At 45.7% G+C, this 16,652-nt stretch overlaps 1 protein-coding gene across 1 annotated transcript in view; it reads right to left on the reverse strand.

Moving 5' to 3' along the window:
* Window positions 1-16,652, reverse strand: part of prdm5 (PR domain containing 5) — a 94,811-nt gene that overhangs the window by 41,441 nt on the left and 36,718 nt on the right. Inside the window, exon 12 of the mRNA XM_054734884.2 lies at window positions 5,269-5,429. Within this exon, the coding sequence (XP_054590859.1) occupies window positions 5,269-5,429 (161 nt within the window). The remainder of the gene's footprint in view (window positions 1-5,268; window positions 5,430-16,652) is intronic.

Here is a 16,652-nt window from a genome sequence, read left to right on the forward strand (position 1 = left end):
TGGCCTATTTCCGGAGGATGTTTGATTATCCCATCTGCCTGGAGAAGGGCGTCCGCCCTCCACGGGAGCCTCCACGGGGAGCCGGACACTAGCGCTTGCAGGTCCGGAAACCATGACGCGGACACGCGTCTGGGAGCCACCAGAATCACCGAGAGCTGTTCCGACCGAATTCGGTCCAGGAGACGGGGAATCAGAGGGACTGGTGGAAACGCATAAAGGAGCGTTCGAGGCCAGGGCTGGTGTGAGAAGGCGTCTGCCCCAAGCGGGGGTCCGTCCTGGGGACTCAGGGAAAACCACAGGCGACACTGAGCGTTTTCGCGAGCCGCGAACAGATCCACAGACGGTTCCCCGAACCTGATCCAGATCTGTGATATCAGTGCGGGATGCAGACGCCAGTCGGAGTCGCAGGGTCCCCCTCTCGACAGGATGTCCGCCGCTACATTCAGTACCCCCGGAATGTAGATGGCTCTGATGGACAGCAGATGGACATGTGTCCAACACAGTAAATCTGTGGCGACACGCAACAGTGGGAGGGATCAAACTCCCCCTTGGCGATTTATGAAGGCTGCCGCCACCTGGTTGTCTGTGTGAACTTCGACATGACGGCCCTCGAGAAGGGCGGCGAAGTGTCTGATCACATTCCTCACTGTCATAAGCTCCAACACATTCATGTGCTCGTGCGTGTGGGAGGGCCAGCGATCTGCCACCGTATGGGACAAGCACGTGCCCCCCCCCCCACCCCAACAGTGACACATCCGTAAACACAGATACGTGTGACGCAGGACGTCCGATGGGAACCCCGCGTGAGAGGATGCAGGGGTTCCTCCAGTGAGCGAGGTCCCCGCCCACTGAAGAGGGAATCCTCAACATACGTCTCTTCTGACGTATCGGGTGTACTCGGAGGCGGATGAACCAGCGTTGCAAGCGCCTCGTGCGCAGCAAACCTAGCGGTACCACCAAATGGGCTGCAGACATCATGCCCAGGAGTTTCATGACTAACAGGGCTCTCACGATCTTGCGGGGTTGTACACGGGAGATCACCGTGGAGAGATCTGCCGCTCTTGCAGGCGACAAACGTGCTCTCATTAGGGAGGCGTCCAACTCCACCCCGAGATACACAATCGACTGGGATGGAAGGATGGAGCTCTTCTCCCAGTTTATAGAAAACCCTAGGGTTGACAGATGCTCTGTCAACCTCCTGGTTTGCTGTGACGCCTCGTCCTTGGACCGAGCGCACAGGAGAAGATCGTCCAGGTAAAATAAGACCCTCATTCCCTCCGTGCGCAGTGGCTGCAGCGCGGTCTCCAGACATTTGGAGAAGGTGCGCGGGGCTAGCGAGTAGCCGAAAGGGAGGCGATTGAACTGATATTGAACTCCCTTGAACGAAAAACGCAGAAACTTCCGGTGGTTTGGAACTACTGGTATGTGGAAGTATGTGTCTTTCAGGTCGATTGACGTGAACCAATCCCAGGGGCGCACGTATTCCAGGACTTGTCTCATCGTTAACATGCGGAAATGCATTACTGCTATGGAGCAGTTGAACAGGGACAGGTCGAGAATCGGCCTCATTCCTCCCGACTTCTTCGGTTCTACGAAGTAGCGGGAGTAGAAGCCCGAGAGTTCTTGTCCGCGAGGGACTCGGGAAATAGCGTCCTTGGACAGAAGTTCCCGCAGCTCCAGCTCTAGCGCCTGAGACTGTAATTGCGATATGAACGTCGTCTCCACAATCCCATTGAAGGGAGGTGGAGTGGCCTGAAAACGAAGTGTGTGACCGCAATGAATGGTGTCCGAAATCCATTTGCTCATGATACAAAGGCGGCGCCACTCGTGCGCGCGTTCCGACAGTGGACGCGTGTGCGCGGTCACGTCAACAACGTCCGAGGGTTGTGCATGCGCCCTTACCGCCGTCGCCCGTACCAGAGAACTGGGGGCGACCCATGGAGGGCTGCGCTCGAAAGGGCGAGTGCGAAACAGCTGGAACAGGCTGGTCCACACTGTGGAGCGTGGAGTCCGAGAGTGAAGGACGAGTGGGAGCCGGGCCCGTGCACGGGGGCGACAGAGTGCCAGCGGATGGAGCCGCGCACTGTGCCGCCGCGTGTGGTCGAGACAGCGACCTGACATCCCGCCCCACCCAACGGAGTGGGGAGAGCGGGAGAGTTGGGCCTGGCCGGATGTTGGGGCCGGAGCGCAAATGGAGCGCACTCTTACGGCTGGCCGTGTATTATGACTGCCTGTACCTGCAGGAACATGTGTGCGTGCAGCAGTGCTTGGTGTGGGGAACATGTGTGAGAACTCGGCAGAGGATTCTGCGGAGGACTGTAGGATTGTGCTCTTGAGTGAAGTTTTTTGGGTTTTATTTCAAAACCAACAACATCAGAACAATCAGTAACACATACATTCCCCCCAAAGAGTCACTTCCGTGGCTGCTTTTGGCGAGGCTCCTGCACTTGGGACTGCCAAGACTGTGTCTGCTGGCCCCGCCGGAACCGTTGTCCGCCATCTCGCTGGTCCCGCTGATGTGGAGCCAAAGCGGGAGGCCGGTTCCGTGGAGCGGGCGGTGCAGCTGGGCGTCTGAAGCTTCCGCGCCATTCGTCCCATCCTCTGGCTGAACGGCCGAAGTGCGAGGCTGACCGAGGGTGGACCAGGTCTCGCACCGTAGCCGATAGTTCGGCTGTCTTCTGAGCCCGCTCAATGATGCCCCTAAGATGGGGACCAAACAGAACATCGGTGGTGATGGGGCCGTCCAGCATCTCCCTTTGCAGATGTTCCGGAATAGAGGGCAGGGCATTCAGCCAGATCGCTCGCTGGATGAGGGTCTGCCAGGCAGCGATGCGAGCAGAACCGGTGAGCACAGCAGCACACAGATTGAGGATAGCATCAGCAGTCTTAGTAATGATGGCTTTCGACTCCTCGGGAGCTTCCAGCTCCTCCATCATCTTTGAGACGCCAAAGGCAAGAAGGGCGATGTTATTCCCTGCAGCGCCGGTCTGAAAGGCACACTGATGTGCGCGGTCGGTGAGCCGCGTCAGCAGCTGGTCATGTTTTGAAGTGGGAACAGCTCGCGGGCCAGCGAGGTGGTTCTTGGCGCCGTACAGCGAGGCCAAGTCCGGCTCTAACGGAGGAACGGACGGCCAGCCTTGGTCGGAAAACCCCTCGACCTTGGTGATGGGCGCATACGTGGAGACTGGCGCCTTGAGCTTGGCAGGCTCGGAGAAGGCGGCAGACCAGCAGCTCATAGCAGCGGGGAAGCGCGGCCAGATAGGGTCTGGACAGCGTGTCTGAGTCGCCCCGAAAATTCCCGCCAAATCATCCGCTTCAGGCGGGGCCGGTTCTGGCACAACTAGCCCCTTGCGGGCTGCTGCCGCAGAAATGATGGCGGGCAGCTCCTGGAGCAGTGCTCGTACAGCTGGCAGGGAGGAGCGAGAAGCCACTGGGGCAGAAGGACCCGCTGAGCGAAGCTCGTCGACCTCCGTTATGTCTAGGAGGGATGCCGCCTCATCGTAGTTTTTGCTGTCGGTGACGTCATCCAGCCGGTTGAAGCCAGCCGGCTCCTGACCGGCGTCGAAGAAATCCAAAGCCTTGTCCAGCGGGTACGAGTCAGCGACCGGAAATTCTTCGTCGGCGGCGGGAGTGAAGTACTCGACCCGGCGAATCTTCTCCACCACGGGCAGAGCGGCACAGAACGGGCACGAGGCCTGCGGGGTCAAGGCCAGGCCAGCGTGGTGAGCCCCGAGACAGACCTCACACTTAGCGTGCAGGTCGCCGCTGGAAATGGAGCCCGTCTGGCAGGTCGGGCAGGGTCTGACTTCGCTGGACACGGCTGGTAAGTCGTCTTCGGATAATTTTGCTCTTTTGGGATAATATTTGCTCTTTAATAAAGCTCTCAAGCTTGGCATGAAGAGAAAAAGGGGGTGAGCAGTGGGGTCACTGCAGTTATATACCACGAGGGGGCCCACTATTGGTGGGCGTACATTTTAGCTCTTCATGATTGGCTGATGCGGAGATCATCCTTCCAATAGCAGCTAGCTTAAGGGCTAAGACTAGACGAAATAGAACAAACTGTAATGTTGACTTTTCAGCGTCCCAACACCCTGAATTTCATAGCACCTCAATCAAAAAACTGCTATACCTCTACACTACCATTAATATTACATGCTGCAGTTACTTCAACAGGATTTGTGAGAAGTTCCTGCAGACTGGAGCGCTGGACGCGGCTGGTGATGACGTTTATGCTTGTGAACAACTTCAGAACATCCTTTAAATAATATTTTCATGAAAACCTAGTGTTAATGCAGCCTGAGCCTTGTTGAGTGTGGGAGTTATCTCCCTGGTGTGTAAAATAAATCATTTGTTTTTGGACATTTCATGAAGAAAAAAGTCAGCAAAAGAAGGAATCCATAGAGGCTTTAGAATCATCAGATCATTAGATGAGAAAGGAGGGATACTTGTCTGAATTACAACAGATACGTGTCTCACTTCCCACCTTTTGTGGAAAACCAACCAAATTCATTCTTCTTTTGTTGTAATACAGATGTGTGATTACTTGTGGAGAAGAGTTTCTGCACACATCCAATAAGATTTCAACAGCAGTGTGGTCAAAAGGCGGGCGATCCTGCACATGTAAGCATCACCAGAAACTTGTCGACCCCTCAGCAGCCTGACTTTGATCAGGGCTGCATCCAAGCAGCCTGCAGACACCGCGGGCTCAGCGGGCCTGTCTTCAGTCCTACTGTTCTGTGTCATTTCCCTTTACTGCGTGCCAACAAGCTGCTTGGTTTCAGTCTTGTTCCATATTTCTGTCAGAGTTTGGGCTCATAATCTGCACGGAGATCTGTTCGAACCTTTGAAACCCCACAGAGCTAATGGACTGACTGCCATTTCAAATCAATAAAGGAATTCATTTCATAAAGCAGCAACAGGAGAGATGCAAGACTCCAGCAGGTTTCGTAGACCAAGATATTGTTGAAGTCTGCAACGTCGCTTGAATGAAACCAGCAGCTAGTAGGGACACAGAACAACGGAAGTGCAGATGACAAGCTTGTTAGATCTTCTTCTGTAAAGGAAAATCTGATTTGCTCTAGAATTTGAGGAGATTTTCCCACCAAAACACAGAGTTTAGTAAAGTTTCATGAGCTGTTTTTATAACTCTTGAGTTTGAACTTGTCAGATAAATGCGACCAGAATTCCATTCTAACCCACTTTGAGACTGGCTGCTGATGTAATCACGGTGCGATTGAAGCAGTCTGACTCGCAGCCCTGTTCGCTCACCTTCTTGTGGCTCTTGAGGACGGAGGGTGTGACGAAGGCCTTCTCGCACAGGTCACACTTGTACTTCTTGTGGCCGTCGTGCACCACCTGGATGTGCACGTTGAGCGTGTCCTTCCTCTTAAAGGTGGCATCACACTGGTCACACTTGAATGTCCTCTCACCTGCAGCAGGGACAGAGCAGACGATCTCTTAGAGGGAAGCTACTGCTTTCTGTGAGCTACTGTTGGGATGAACAAACACAGTCATCACGCGCAGCAAGAGGGGACCCAATCTCAGCAGAGTGATTGTGTGGGCAGGAAACAACACAGAGAGGGGTGTCACTGCACCAGACAGCTCCACACATCGGCGGGTGTTTTCTATAAACACAGCCTACTTTAATAATCATTCTACTGAAGAGTCAGACAGTTCTATCGGGACACAATCTCAGCTGCTCGCAGATTAAAACCTGATGTTTGCTTCCCGCCTACGCTCTCTGCCTCCACAGCACCAGCTATTGTTGTGGAGTCCATGTTTTCATTACATGGAGATCGTTTAATTCCCACATCGTAGTTCAGATGAGGCAGCGAGTTGTTACGAGGCTCGCTCTCAGATTACAAGGCCTGATGATGGTCAGCTCAATAAGAGCGAACACCGAAGGAAGATGAGGCTCACGATGTTCTCAATCCGCCCAAGACGTTCGCTTGATAATAATTAATGTCAACGACGCCTCCCGGACAGACTCCATTAATAAACACAGCAGAGCTGCTGATGCTAAGGCCACACACACACACACACACACACACACACACACACACACACACAGCCTGAAGCGCAGAATACAGAATGCAGAATATCAGCAGGGGGACATATTGAGACAGAACATCATGCGTCTGTGACAGTGTGTGTGTGTGTGTGTGTGTGTGTGTGTGTGTGTACCGTCACTGTGACCGGGTTGATCATGTGACCTGGCTACTTGGACAGGGGAGGTCTCTGTTCGGGTGACTGGTTAGCACGCGTGACTTTCACCAAGGAGTCTGGGGATCAAATCCCGATTGGACCTTTTTTTTTTTTTATATCCGCCACAGATCTCTCTGAAGAACACAACATTGACGGCTTCAGCAACGCTGTGCCACTCCGTGGATTTTCTCTTATGTGTTTTGCAAAAGCACTTCCTGTCATTTCTCCACCTCACCCACAGGTACCTCAACTTCTGCTTCTGTGTAATTGCGCTTCCTTGGTCTGCCTTGATCTACGGTTGCCATCGTCATAGGCAGAGTGCTGCAACAGCCGACTTATGTATATGCATGAGATCCACAAGGCACTTTGCATGAACTATTTATGGCAGTAAGTGGGCGTGGTGAGGGCGGGGTGTGACTAAAAAGCAGCTGAGAACCTTTCTAGATAGTTTCTGATTCATGAAGCGGAGATTGCGTGCAGCTGTGCGTCCTCCATGTTTGATAGATCACACGCCTGCTTGGCGTAAGTACATTTTTTTGCTGAGCTCAAGTACGGTTTTAGTAAGGATTCTATTGAATGTTTTATAAATGAGACCCCTGCGCTTTACAATCTCCTGCTATCTGGTTCAGCCAGGGACCTCAGGAGCTGCTTCCAGCCAAAGATCATCCACAACCCACTGTCCTCAGAAAACGTTTCTAATTGACTAATGTTCGTACGCAGACAAGAGTCGTTGAGTAAAATGGGAAAAGATGAGATGACAACTAAACAACATAATAGGTACAAATGTCACTGGGATGGGGTTAAAGGTAGAGAAACATCAGAGAGCTAGCTAACAGTAAGCAGACAATGGGATTTGGGTTTGGGTGTTCCTTACTTCTACCTCAACCTTTCAAAGACCAGCAGCCACACTGAGAAAAGAAATGAAACAGAGAAAATAAATAAAGGGCAACAAAGTCTTAACCACTAGGTTACTTTTGACTAGTGGTGTGCATCTCTACCTGCCTCACGATTCGATCCGATTCCGATTATCTGCCTAACGATTCGATTTGAGTCTGAAATGCATCACGATTCTTCACACAAAAATTTTCATTACTTAATAAAAGCAGTAGAATAGTTTTCAATTTCTTTTTGATCTCGAAATCCCTGAAAAACAGAACATTCATCTATTCACTATAGTGAGCAATAATGTTTAAAGTGTGCTGCCTATAATTACTTAAATAATTCAAGAAATAATGTTTTCAGTAGAGCAGCTTTAAGATAGAATATTACTGAACTTAAACATAGTAAACAAATACTGTGTTAAGTGATTCTTTCACATCCAGGATCCCAAAACCGAAATTAGCCCAGACATCCGATTTAAATGTAACAGGTACATCTTTGATTACTGGTAATGTTGGCCCTGTATCCCTGTCCAATTGCTTCTAGGACAACGCAGTGCGCATGTCATTGCAACTCTGCCCCCAGAAGTAATTATAAAACCTCAAAACTTTATTGTCCTGCATAGACATAGACCAGGAGTCGGCAACCTGTTCCCATCAAAGAGCCATTAATACCCGTTTCCCACAGTAAAGAAAACACTGGGAGCCACAGCAGCCGCTGCGTTGTGGGCGGGGCCTACCCTCAGACAGCAGAGAGCTGCTCACAACAGGTGACAGCAGCCAGTACCGGTCGCTCGTGTACGTCAAAGTTATCTTTCATAAGACGATAATCAATAAAAAGATTTATATAAAGTGGATCCAGAAGTTGTAGCCCGTCTCTGCTACAATATTTAGATATGTTTCACCCTGTTGGTGGTTTTACTGAGCAGGTGCCACTTTTGTCCTACGTTTCTTTTTAAAAGATGTTTAGACTGTTCAGAATACAAATCCAGGCTCTGTCACGTTTGATTGTTGTAATTAAACTTTGTAGGTGGGGAAGGTCAGAAAAGGATCCGATCATTTTGTTTTTACCTCATTTACAGTGACGGAGATAACGGCGCAGTGCGCCTGCCTCTGGTGTTAATCAAGTTAAATTATATCTCTTTGCAACAATTTTCACAAGAAAACAGAACAGTTAAAAGCAGGGCTTGTGTTGTGTTGACCGGACAGTTCCCGTATTTAACCGTTTATTTTGACGGAGAAAGAATAGAAAGAATTACCCCGACGCATGCAGACGAACTGACACTTTAATCATTTCGCGCAGATGTAGCTAAATCACTTCAGAAATGATTCCCATCTGAGCTTGACACTGAGCTCAGCGCAGCTCGCTGTCAGCGCGTACGTACGGCGCACAGCGAGCTGAAGTTGTGGAGAGGGGCTTGGAGCACGTCGCAGAAAGCACATGCAGGAAGATTCCTCCGACTGAAGCGAGACGTGTCACTTAGAAAATGTTCCCTGATTATGAAACTTTGGCTGAATAGCGCTTGTTCCTGTCTCCAATGTGGCGACACATCCAGGAGCCGTCTGAGGAGAATCCCAGAATCTCACGTCCTCGTCAGCTCAGAATGCGCCTTTATGATTACGCACAAGTGTGACCCGTCAACCCGGTCTCACAGTAAGACCGGGTAGGAACTGTTCAGGTTTACGCAGACAATCTTTACATTTAGAATTGGCATACAGATGTAAAATTAATGCAGTAAAATATAAAGCATTTTATTTAAATATCCATTCATTATTTTACAAGCACAGAGAGCCGCATCAGATGGATGGAAGAGCCGCATGCGGCTCCAGAGCCGCGGTTGCCGACCCCCGACAAAGGGAGAGAATCTCATTATGTCACGTTGCTGCATCGATGCGGAATCGTGCACGGCTGAATCGCGATGCATCTTAGAATCGATCATTTTTCCCACCTCTACTTTTGACCTACAGTTTTTCCTGCAACAAGTAAATGTTTTCCACCTAGCAGATGAATTCTTAACAGTCTTGAAGTAAAATGATGTTACTTTTAAGAGAAGTTGCAAGAAATTCTTCCTTCTACAGAACAGTTGCATTCAGCTGCAATTACATGCATCATTACTCTGTGAAAATACACTCGAGCTCTGCTGCTGCAGCTTCTAGGTCTGCATGGTACGAGCGTGTGGCGGCTACTGTTTGCTAACTTAAAGCTGGAAAAACATTTACTTTTCTAGGCCTGTTTGCTTTATTTATTTGTTTATTTTAACGATGGTGATCAGCTATTGAACATATGCACAACTTATGGTTAACAAAAATGTTTCATGTATTTGCCCAGAAAGCAGCTCTCGTTTCAATCTTTTTTTTTATTTCATTTTGTCTTTTCACGGTCTGTTTTTCATCAAACTGAAGGTACCAACACCCCCCCTACTGTGTGTCCTCTTTGACGCATGTTTCATGGCAAAAAAAATAACACTTCAACACACCACAAAGTGGCAGCTGGTGTGCATGATTTATGTGTGAGGAGAAGAGGTCCAGCTCTCTGAAGGAGGCGATGCATACAGTGTTCGTTAGGGGAAACTGGAAGATGAGTACGTAAAAAGATATGTGAACGGAACAACTCTGGCTTTGTGTTTTTGGTCACACTTTACAATAAGGATCCCTTTATTAACATTACTTAGTGCATTATTAAGTATTAATAACTATTAAAGTATTAAGAACTGCTTAGACTTATTATGTGATCAACTGCTAAGCAGACCCAGCCCTTTGGCCTACTCAGACACTTAATAGCTAAAAATACAGAGAACATAAATAAAATAACACTTTGTTAGTTAATGCTTAATAACACAGTAACAAATGTTAATAAAGGGACCCTTGTTGTAAAGTTTACCATGCTTTTTAGGCAATATCTCATCTGAGTGACCTGCACCTACTTCAGGGTTCACATTACCGTGGAACTAGGGGGAGCTAGACTCCCCTGAAAGGTTGGCGGCTCCCCTGAAAGTCCACAACTGACACGCCCAGAGGGAGCCCAAAAACAGATCCAGTTTCTAACTACCGTATGGACCCAAATATAGGATGAACCTATAAGCTCATCAAGCTCCAGGCCTTTATTGGAAGGAGGACCAGAATTAGAGGCAGGCCTCAATTTCTATTTGAGCAAAATGAACTAATGGTTCGCTGGAGTTTTTGACAATTAAAATTGCGCCTACATTTTCAAAGTTAAACACATTTCTTTTAACAGCAGTAGTTTCTGCTTCAGCCCTCTCCCCCCTCCCCCTGCTTCAGCCCTCTCCCCCCTCCCCCTGCTTCAGCCCTCTCCCCCCTCCCCCTGCGTAGCGGCTGCAAACTCACTGATGCGCCTGCAGCCTCTCGGAGTTCCTGCTGCTCTAAACATTAAAATAATTATTTCATTTTCTGTTCCTCACTTCTGATTACCTTCAATGGTGTCTGTTTGTTGCAACCAGCAGGTACAAAAACTAACTTGTTTTTATTTGACTATTTTTCTGTCCTGTCTGTTTATTATCTTCCTGCATCTCCTCTCAATCCTAAAGAGAAACTGCTACCTGGGTTCATATATATTCACCTTATGAGTTACCTTTGAACTGCAGTTCTAAAAGATCTACCGACCGCTAAAACAGCAGAGTGCTCGCTGCTTGGCGGTGTTCAAGGAGGCAACGCGCTGTGCCAGAGCGTCGGTACCGACACCCGCCGTAAAACGGACATTTAACCAAATTGTGACGTTTACCCTCTTGCAATTTAACCTTCCCCTCACCCCCATCCTAACCTTAACCAGCTTGTGCATGCAAAGCTCTGATTGTTGACGCGCTCCAGACATCTGCGTCCTGAGCACGGCCACAGTAACATTATCACATCAGGTGTCGCCACCTCAAAAACTAATTTAACACGCGATCGTTCATGTCGGCTCATTTCCTTTTACGTTTTCTTTCTTTTATTTATATATATATATATATACATATATATATATATATATATATATATACATATTTATATATATACATGTACTTATATATACATACATATTTATATATATACATATACATATTTATATATATATACATATATATATATACATACATATTTATACATATACATATATATATACATATACATATTTATATATATATATATACATATTTATATATATACATATACATATTTATATATATATATATACATATACATATATATATATATACATATACATATTTATATATATATATATACATATACATATATATATATATATATATATATATATATACATATATACATATACATATACATATTTATATATACATATATATATACATATACATATATATACATATATATATATATATATACATATACATATATATATATATACATATACATATTTATATATACATATATATACATATACATATATATATATACATATATATATATATATACATATACATATATATATATACATATACATATTTATATATACATATATATATATATATATATATATATATATATATATATATATATATATATATATATATATATATATATATATATACATATATACCCTCATAAAATCTCTTCTGGCACTCCCAGAGCACAGACGCTTCCCTTCTTGCTCCCTTATCTTTTTTCCCAAGGCTCTTTGTCCCGTCTGCCTACAGAGCGCTTCTCTGCAATTCTTCTGGGAATCCCTATTTTTTTTAGAAATGGATTTAATTAATTGGTCATTCAACGCGATTGATAAGATCTTTTCCACGATGAGAACGGAGGAGGGGGCTCCCACCTGTCCTCAAGGTACACATGCAGCGGGATATGCGCTCGATTCCTGGAAGGTCTGGAGGATCGTTTGTCTCTCTCAGCTGTCCATTGAGGACCTCGAAGATATGTGGGTATTTGGCTTGATGATTACTGGATTTCTTCTGATTGGAGTGGGAGGATATCTGGTTTTCTGGAAATTTGGGAAGTCGGGAGCGATTGGAGTGCGACCCGCACCCATGGCAAGCACCGCCCGGGCGGGATGCCTCACAGACTGGTACGTTACTCGAGGTGAACCGTAAGCTGAACAATGTCCTTGCTGCGTTGCCGGTATTAGTGCGCAAAATGGATGTCATCTCGGAGAAGGTCACTGGATGGTGTGGAGATGTTTAATACCTGAATTGGCTTCACTGGAGGACTTGAATGATCAATACAGACTTTAAGGCAGAGTGGAAAATGATCTCTGCCTGACCCAAACAAAGTTCTGCTATCCAATCTGACGCCATGAGCAGCCTTGGAGTTGCATGCAACAGCCCCCACGATGGAAGGAATGCAGACAGATGCCCCCCCCCCCCCCCCCCCCCCCCCCCCAGATTGTGGTCTCTGCATAGCGAGGTCATCAAAATGGAGGAACTCAATGCACTCTGTGCTTTCCCATGACCTCCCTCCCACCTGTGGATACAGTTGGTTGAGCACCAAACGGGCTGCTCCCGCTGAGGAAACCAGGATCCCAGCCCCCCCACCCCCACCCCTACCCTTCCGGGTCTCATGTTGTGAACTGTGACGTTCGTGCTTATATGTTGAGGTGTTTTTTTTTTTGCATAGTAGAGCTACTCCCTGCCGGGAGTAACTCTGTTAAGCCTTTTTCTCCCTCCCCGAACTCTCCTCATGTAATCCCCTCTTCATCTATTGAAATGAGCGCCGTTATGGCTGCTCTCGTGGTCTGCCTGTATCTGTTCTGTCTATGTGTGTGTGTGTGTAATCTTGGTCAGGCTGTTCTGTGGAGTCAAGTTCCTATGCTCTGGTTCACTGGAGCGCTGGCAATAAACCACTCACTGCTTTCAGACAAAGATGGCGGAGTGAGTGGTTGTGTGCCTGCGGTCTCTCCTGCCTTATTTAATTAACTACCTGGATTTTTGACCTTTTTGCGTTTGGTACTTGAATTTAAGGTCTTTTTGAAGGAGTGGAGAAAAGGTGATTTACTAAGTCATATTACTAATAAAAATGCCTCCTAAGCGCCAGCAGAAAGATCAAATGAAGGGCTCTGAAGACGACGCTGCTGACGTGTCACTGGAAATCCTGAACAAGGAGACTCTGGAGTCTACTCTTCAAAAGTTTTTTGACAAAGCAGAAAAGCATGCCAAGGATCGGTTTGATAGTCTTGATTCTCAACTTGACTGAATTCGTTCTACACTTGACAAGCACACACAAGAGCTTGATTGACTGAATTCGTTCTACACTTGACAAGCACACACAAGAGCTTGAAATTCAAAAACAAATCACCACCTTACTCCAAAAAAGGGTGCGGTGCGTGGAGGACGCTTCCGTGGCTCAGAATGCAGACCTGCAGAAATTCCAGAGGAAAATTACTGCCCTTGATGATCAAAGCAGAAGGAATAATATCCAGATTCTCAATTTAAAAGAGGGGATTGAGCTTAACAATGCTCTATCCTATTTTAGGAGCAACTTGTTGGTGTGGCTCCCAGAGCTGGCGGGATCTCCTCCTGAAAAAACTCGGGCGCGGCGGGTTGGACAACCTGGTGCGTCAGGGTCTCCTAGGACCTTGGTGGTCTCTTTTCTCCGAGCGAATGACAGGGATCGGATCCTGGCTCTGGCAAGGAAGTCTGAGGTGTTGGTGGCTGGTAAATCGATTCGATTTGCTGCAGATTTCGGTGATGAAACAGCTCGTCGGCGACGCCGCTGCTTCCCGGTTTTGAACCGGGCTCGCGCCTTGGGACTACAAGCTTTTCTTCTTTATCCTGCAAACATCAAGATAATCTCAGATGGTGATCATCTGCTTTTTACAGACCCAGTGGCTGCTGAAAGTCACTTGGACTCTTTGGGTTGAGATGCCCTGAGATGTTTTGAGTGTACGAGCACCTGCGGAGGGCAGACTTGTGACTTTCCTCTTTCTTTTATTATTCTAATTCTGGCTCTTCCGCAGAGCAGGTAATTCCTTTTTGTTTTTGCTTCTCCTCTTGTTCGGTGAAATCAAATTTCATCTAAGGTCAAATTATCCTTACTTTATTCTTATTTACTTATATTGATAAAATCCAGCCACCGTGTTGAGTTGTGGCAATTTTATTCGTTTAGGTGGCTGTGCTTTGAGCAGGTTGCAGGCCATGGGCTCAGTTCTGAGACCACTGCTTTTTGGACTATGATTCAATTCAATTCAATTCAAGTTTATTTATAAAACGCCAAATCACAACAAGAGTTGTCTCAAGGCACTTCACATAATAAACATTCCAATTCACAGTTCATTAAGCCAATCAGAAATAATGTTTCCTATATAAGGAACCCAGCAAATTGCATCAAGTCACTGACGAGTGTCAGTGACTTGATGCAGTTATATGCAGATGACTTATGAGTGATAACTCATTTAATTTCCGTGTAATTTTATTCTATTTTTTCTGTTTATTTTTGTTTTAGATTTTCTTCGGTGTCTGCCTGCTGTGAGGGTCATTTTTGTACCTCGTTTTTCTTTTTATGGGTAAAGGGTTACACATAATACATCTTAATATAAGAAGCTTATTTCCTAAAACTGATTTATTAAAAGCATGGCTTGGTTATAATGAACCAAAAATGATTACGTTGACTGAGACATGGTTGAATGAAGACATTTCTGACAATGCTATTTCTCTTGACAACTTTGTTTGATATCGAATGGATAGAGGGACAAGGGGTGGCAGGGTTGCCACTTATGTCTCCTCTAGTCTGAAGTCTCAGGTTATTGTTCCGACAGTCAAACCACTTCACTTCGAAGCCATCTTTACTAAAATTTCTTTTAATGGAAATAAGCACATTATAATTGGAAACATCTATCCCCCCCCCCCCCCCCCCCCCCCTAAACTTGAAGCAACACAAAATTTACTAGCTTCGGTTGAATCGTTGGGGGACTCATTGGAATTGATCTTACTTGGTGACTTCAATCTTAACTGGCTCGATGAATCTACTCTTCCAGAACGTATTCTTTTAAATAGCTCAAATCTGACACAGCTGGTCTCTGAGCCAACTAGGACTTGTGCCACAAACTCTTCTCTCATTGACTGGATATTAGTAACTCACCCGGATAGATTTTCTGATTACGGCGTTTTGCCCAACTGTTTTAGTGATCATTCTGTTATTTTTTGTTTCTGGAAAATTTCTTTACCACATACACCATCTAAGATTATCAGAATTCGGGACTTGCATACTTTTAACACTTATCAGTATTTACAGGAGCTGCATTCTCTGAATTGGAATAGGTTGTTTCTCATACCTGATGTTAATGATGCTTGGGCATTTTTCCACTCTCAGTTCATGCAGGTTCTTGATAAACATGCTCATTGGGTCAGTGTGAAAATTAAGGGCAGCCATTTGCCTTGGATTTCTCATGATTTAATTGCTTTATTTAAGAAGCGCGACAAAGCATGGAAAGTAGCAAAACTTAGCAATCTGCATGAGCATTGGACAGTTTATAGAAAACTAAGAAACTTTTGTACTACCCAAACTAGGAATGCTAAAGCTAATTTTTATAAGAATGGTTTGCATAAGGATATAAATAAATAACCCTAAGCGCTTCTGGGATAAAATTAAAGACCTGAGGGGGAAAACTAATGTTAAAATCTCACATCTGAATGTTAATGGGAGTCTTATTGATGACCCGGCTGAAATTGCTGAAGCATTCAGTAAGCACTTTGCTTCCTCTCCTTTCCTTACCTCTGCAGAACATCATGGGTCTTGCACCTTGCCTCACTGTTGCTCCAGTGGATTTTCTTTCTCTGAAATTCGTTCAGAGGAAGCGTGTAAAGTTATACTGTCTCTCTCTAGTGGGAATACTGCAGGTCCAGATGGCATAGAGAGTCGCTTTGTTAGGATAGCTGCTGATGTTCTAGCCTTACCATTATCTATTCTTTTTAATCACTCTATTAACTCATGTTCTGTTCCAAAAGCTTGGAAATGTACTAAAATAATACCACTGCATAAAGGAAATGATACATCTGAACCTAATAACTATAGACCCATTGCTATAATTAATACAGTTGTTAAAGTATTTGAAAAACTGGTTTTTAATCAACTAAATACTTAGAGGACAACAACCTACTATCACAGTACCAATCGGGGTTCAGAAAAAACTTCTCGACAACTACAGCACTGCTTAAATTTTCTAATGACATCTATTCTGGTTTTGACAATAATTTATTTGGTGGTGCGATTTTTCTTGATTTAACAAAAGCCTTGGACCTCGTCAATCACTATCTACTTTTAGATAAATTATATGCTTTTGGTCTGTCAAGGCCGTCTCTACTGTGGTTTAGTTCTTTTCTTCATCATCGTTCTCACTTTGTTTCCTTTAATGGGTCAGAATCCAACACACGCGGAGTCATTAGAAGTGTTCCCCAAGGCTCTTCACTTGGGCCGTTATTATTTTCAATTTTTATTAATGATTTACCACGGTGCTGCAGATCCTGTTCTGTTCAGTTATATGCAGATGACACTGTCTTATACTGTTCTAAGTCAAGTAAATCCGAATTACAAGAAGCTTTCCAGCTTAATTTTGACGAAATGCAGCTCTGGCTAGCTCAGAACAAACTTCTTTTAAACAAA

This window comes from Nothobranchius furzeri, chromosome 8 (genome assembly GCF_043380555.1).
Source record: "Nothobranchius furzeri strain GRZ-AD chromosome 8, NfurGRZ-RIMD1, whole genome shotgun sequence".
NCBI lineage: Eukaryota > Metazoa > Chordata > Actinopteri > Cyprinodontiformes > Nothobranchiidae > Nothobranchius > Nothobranchius furzeri.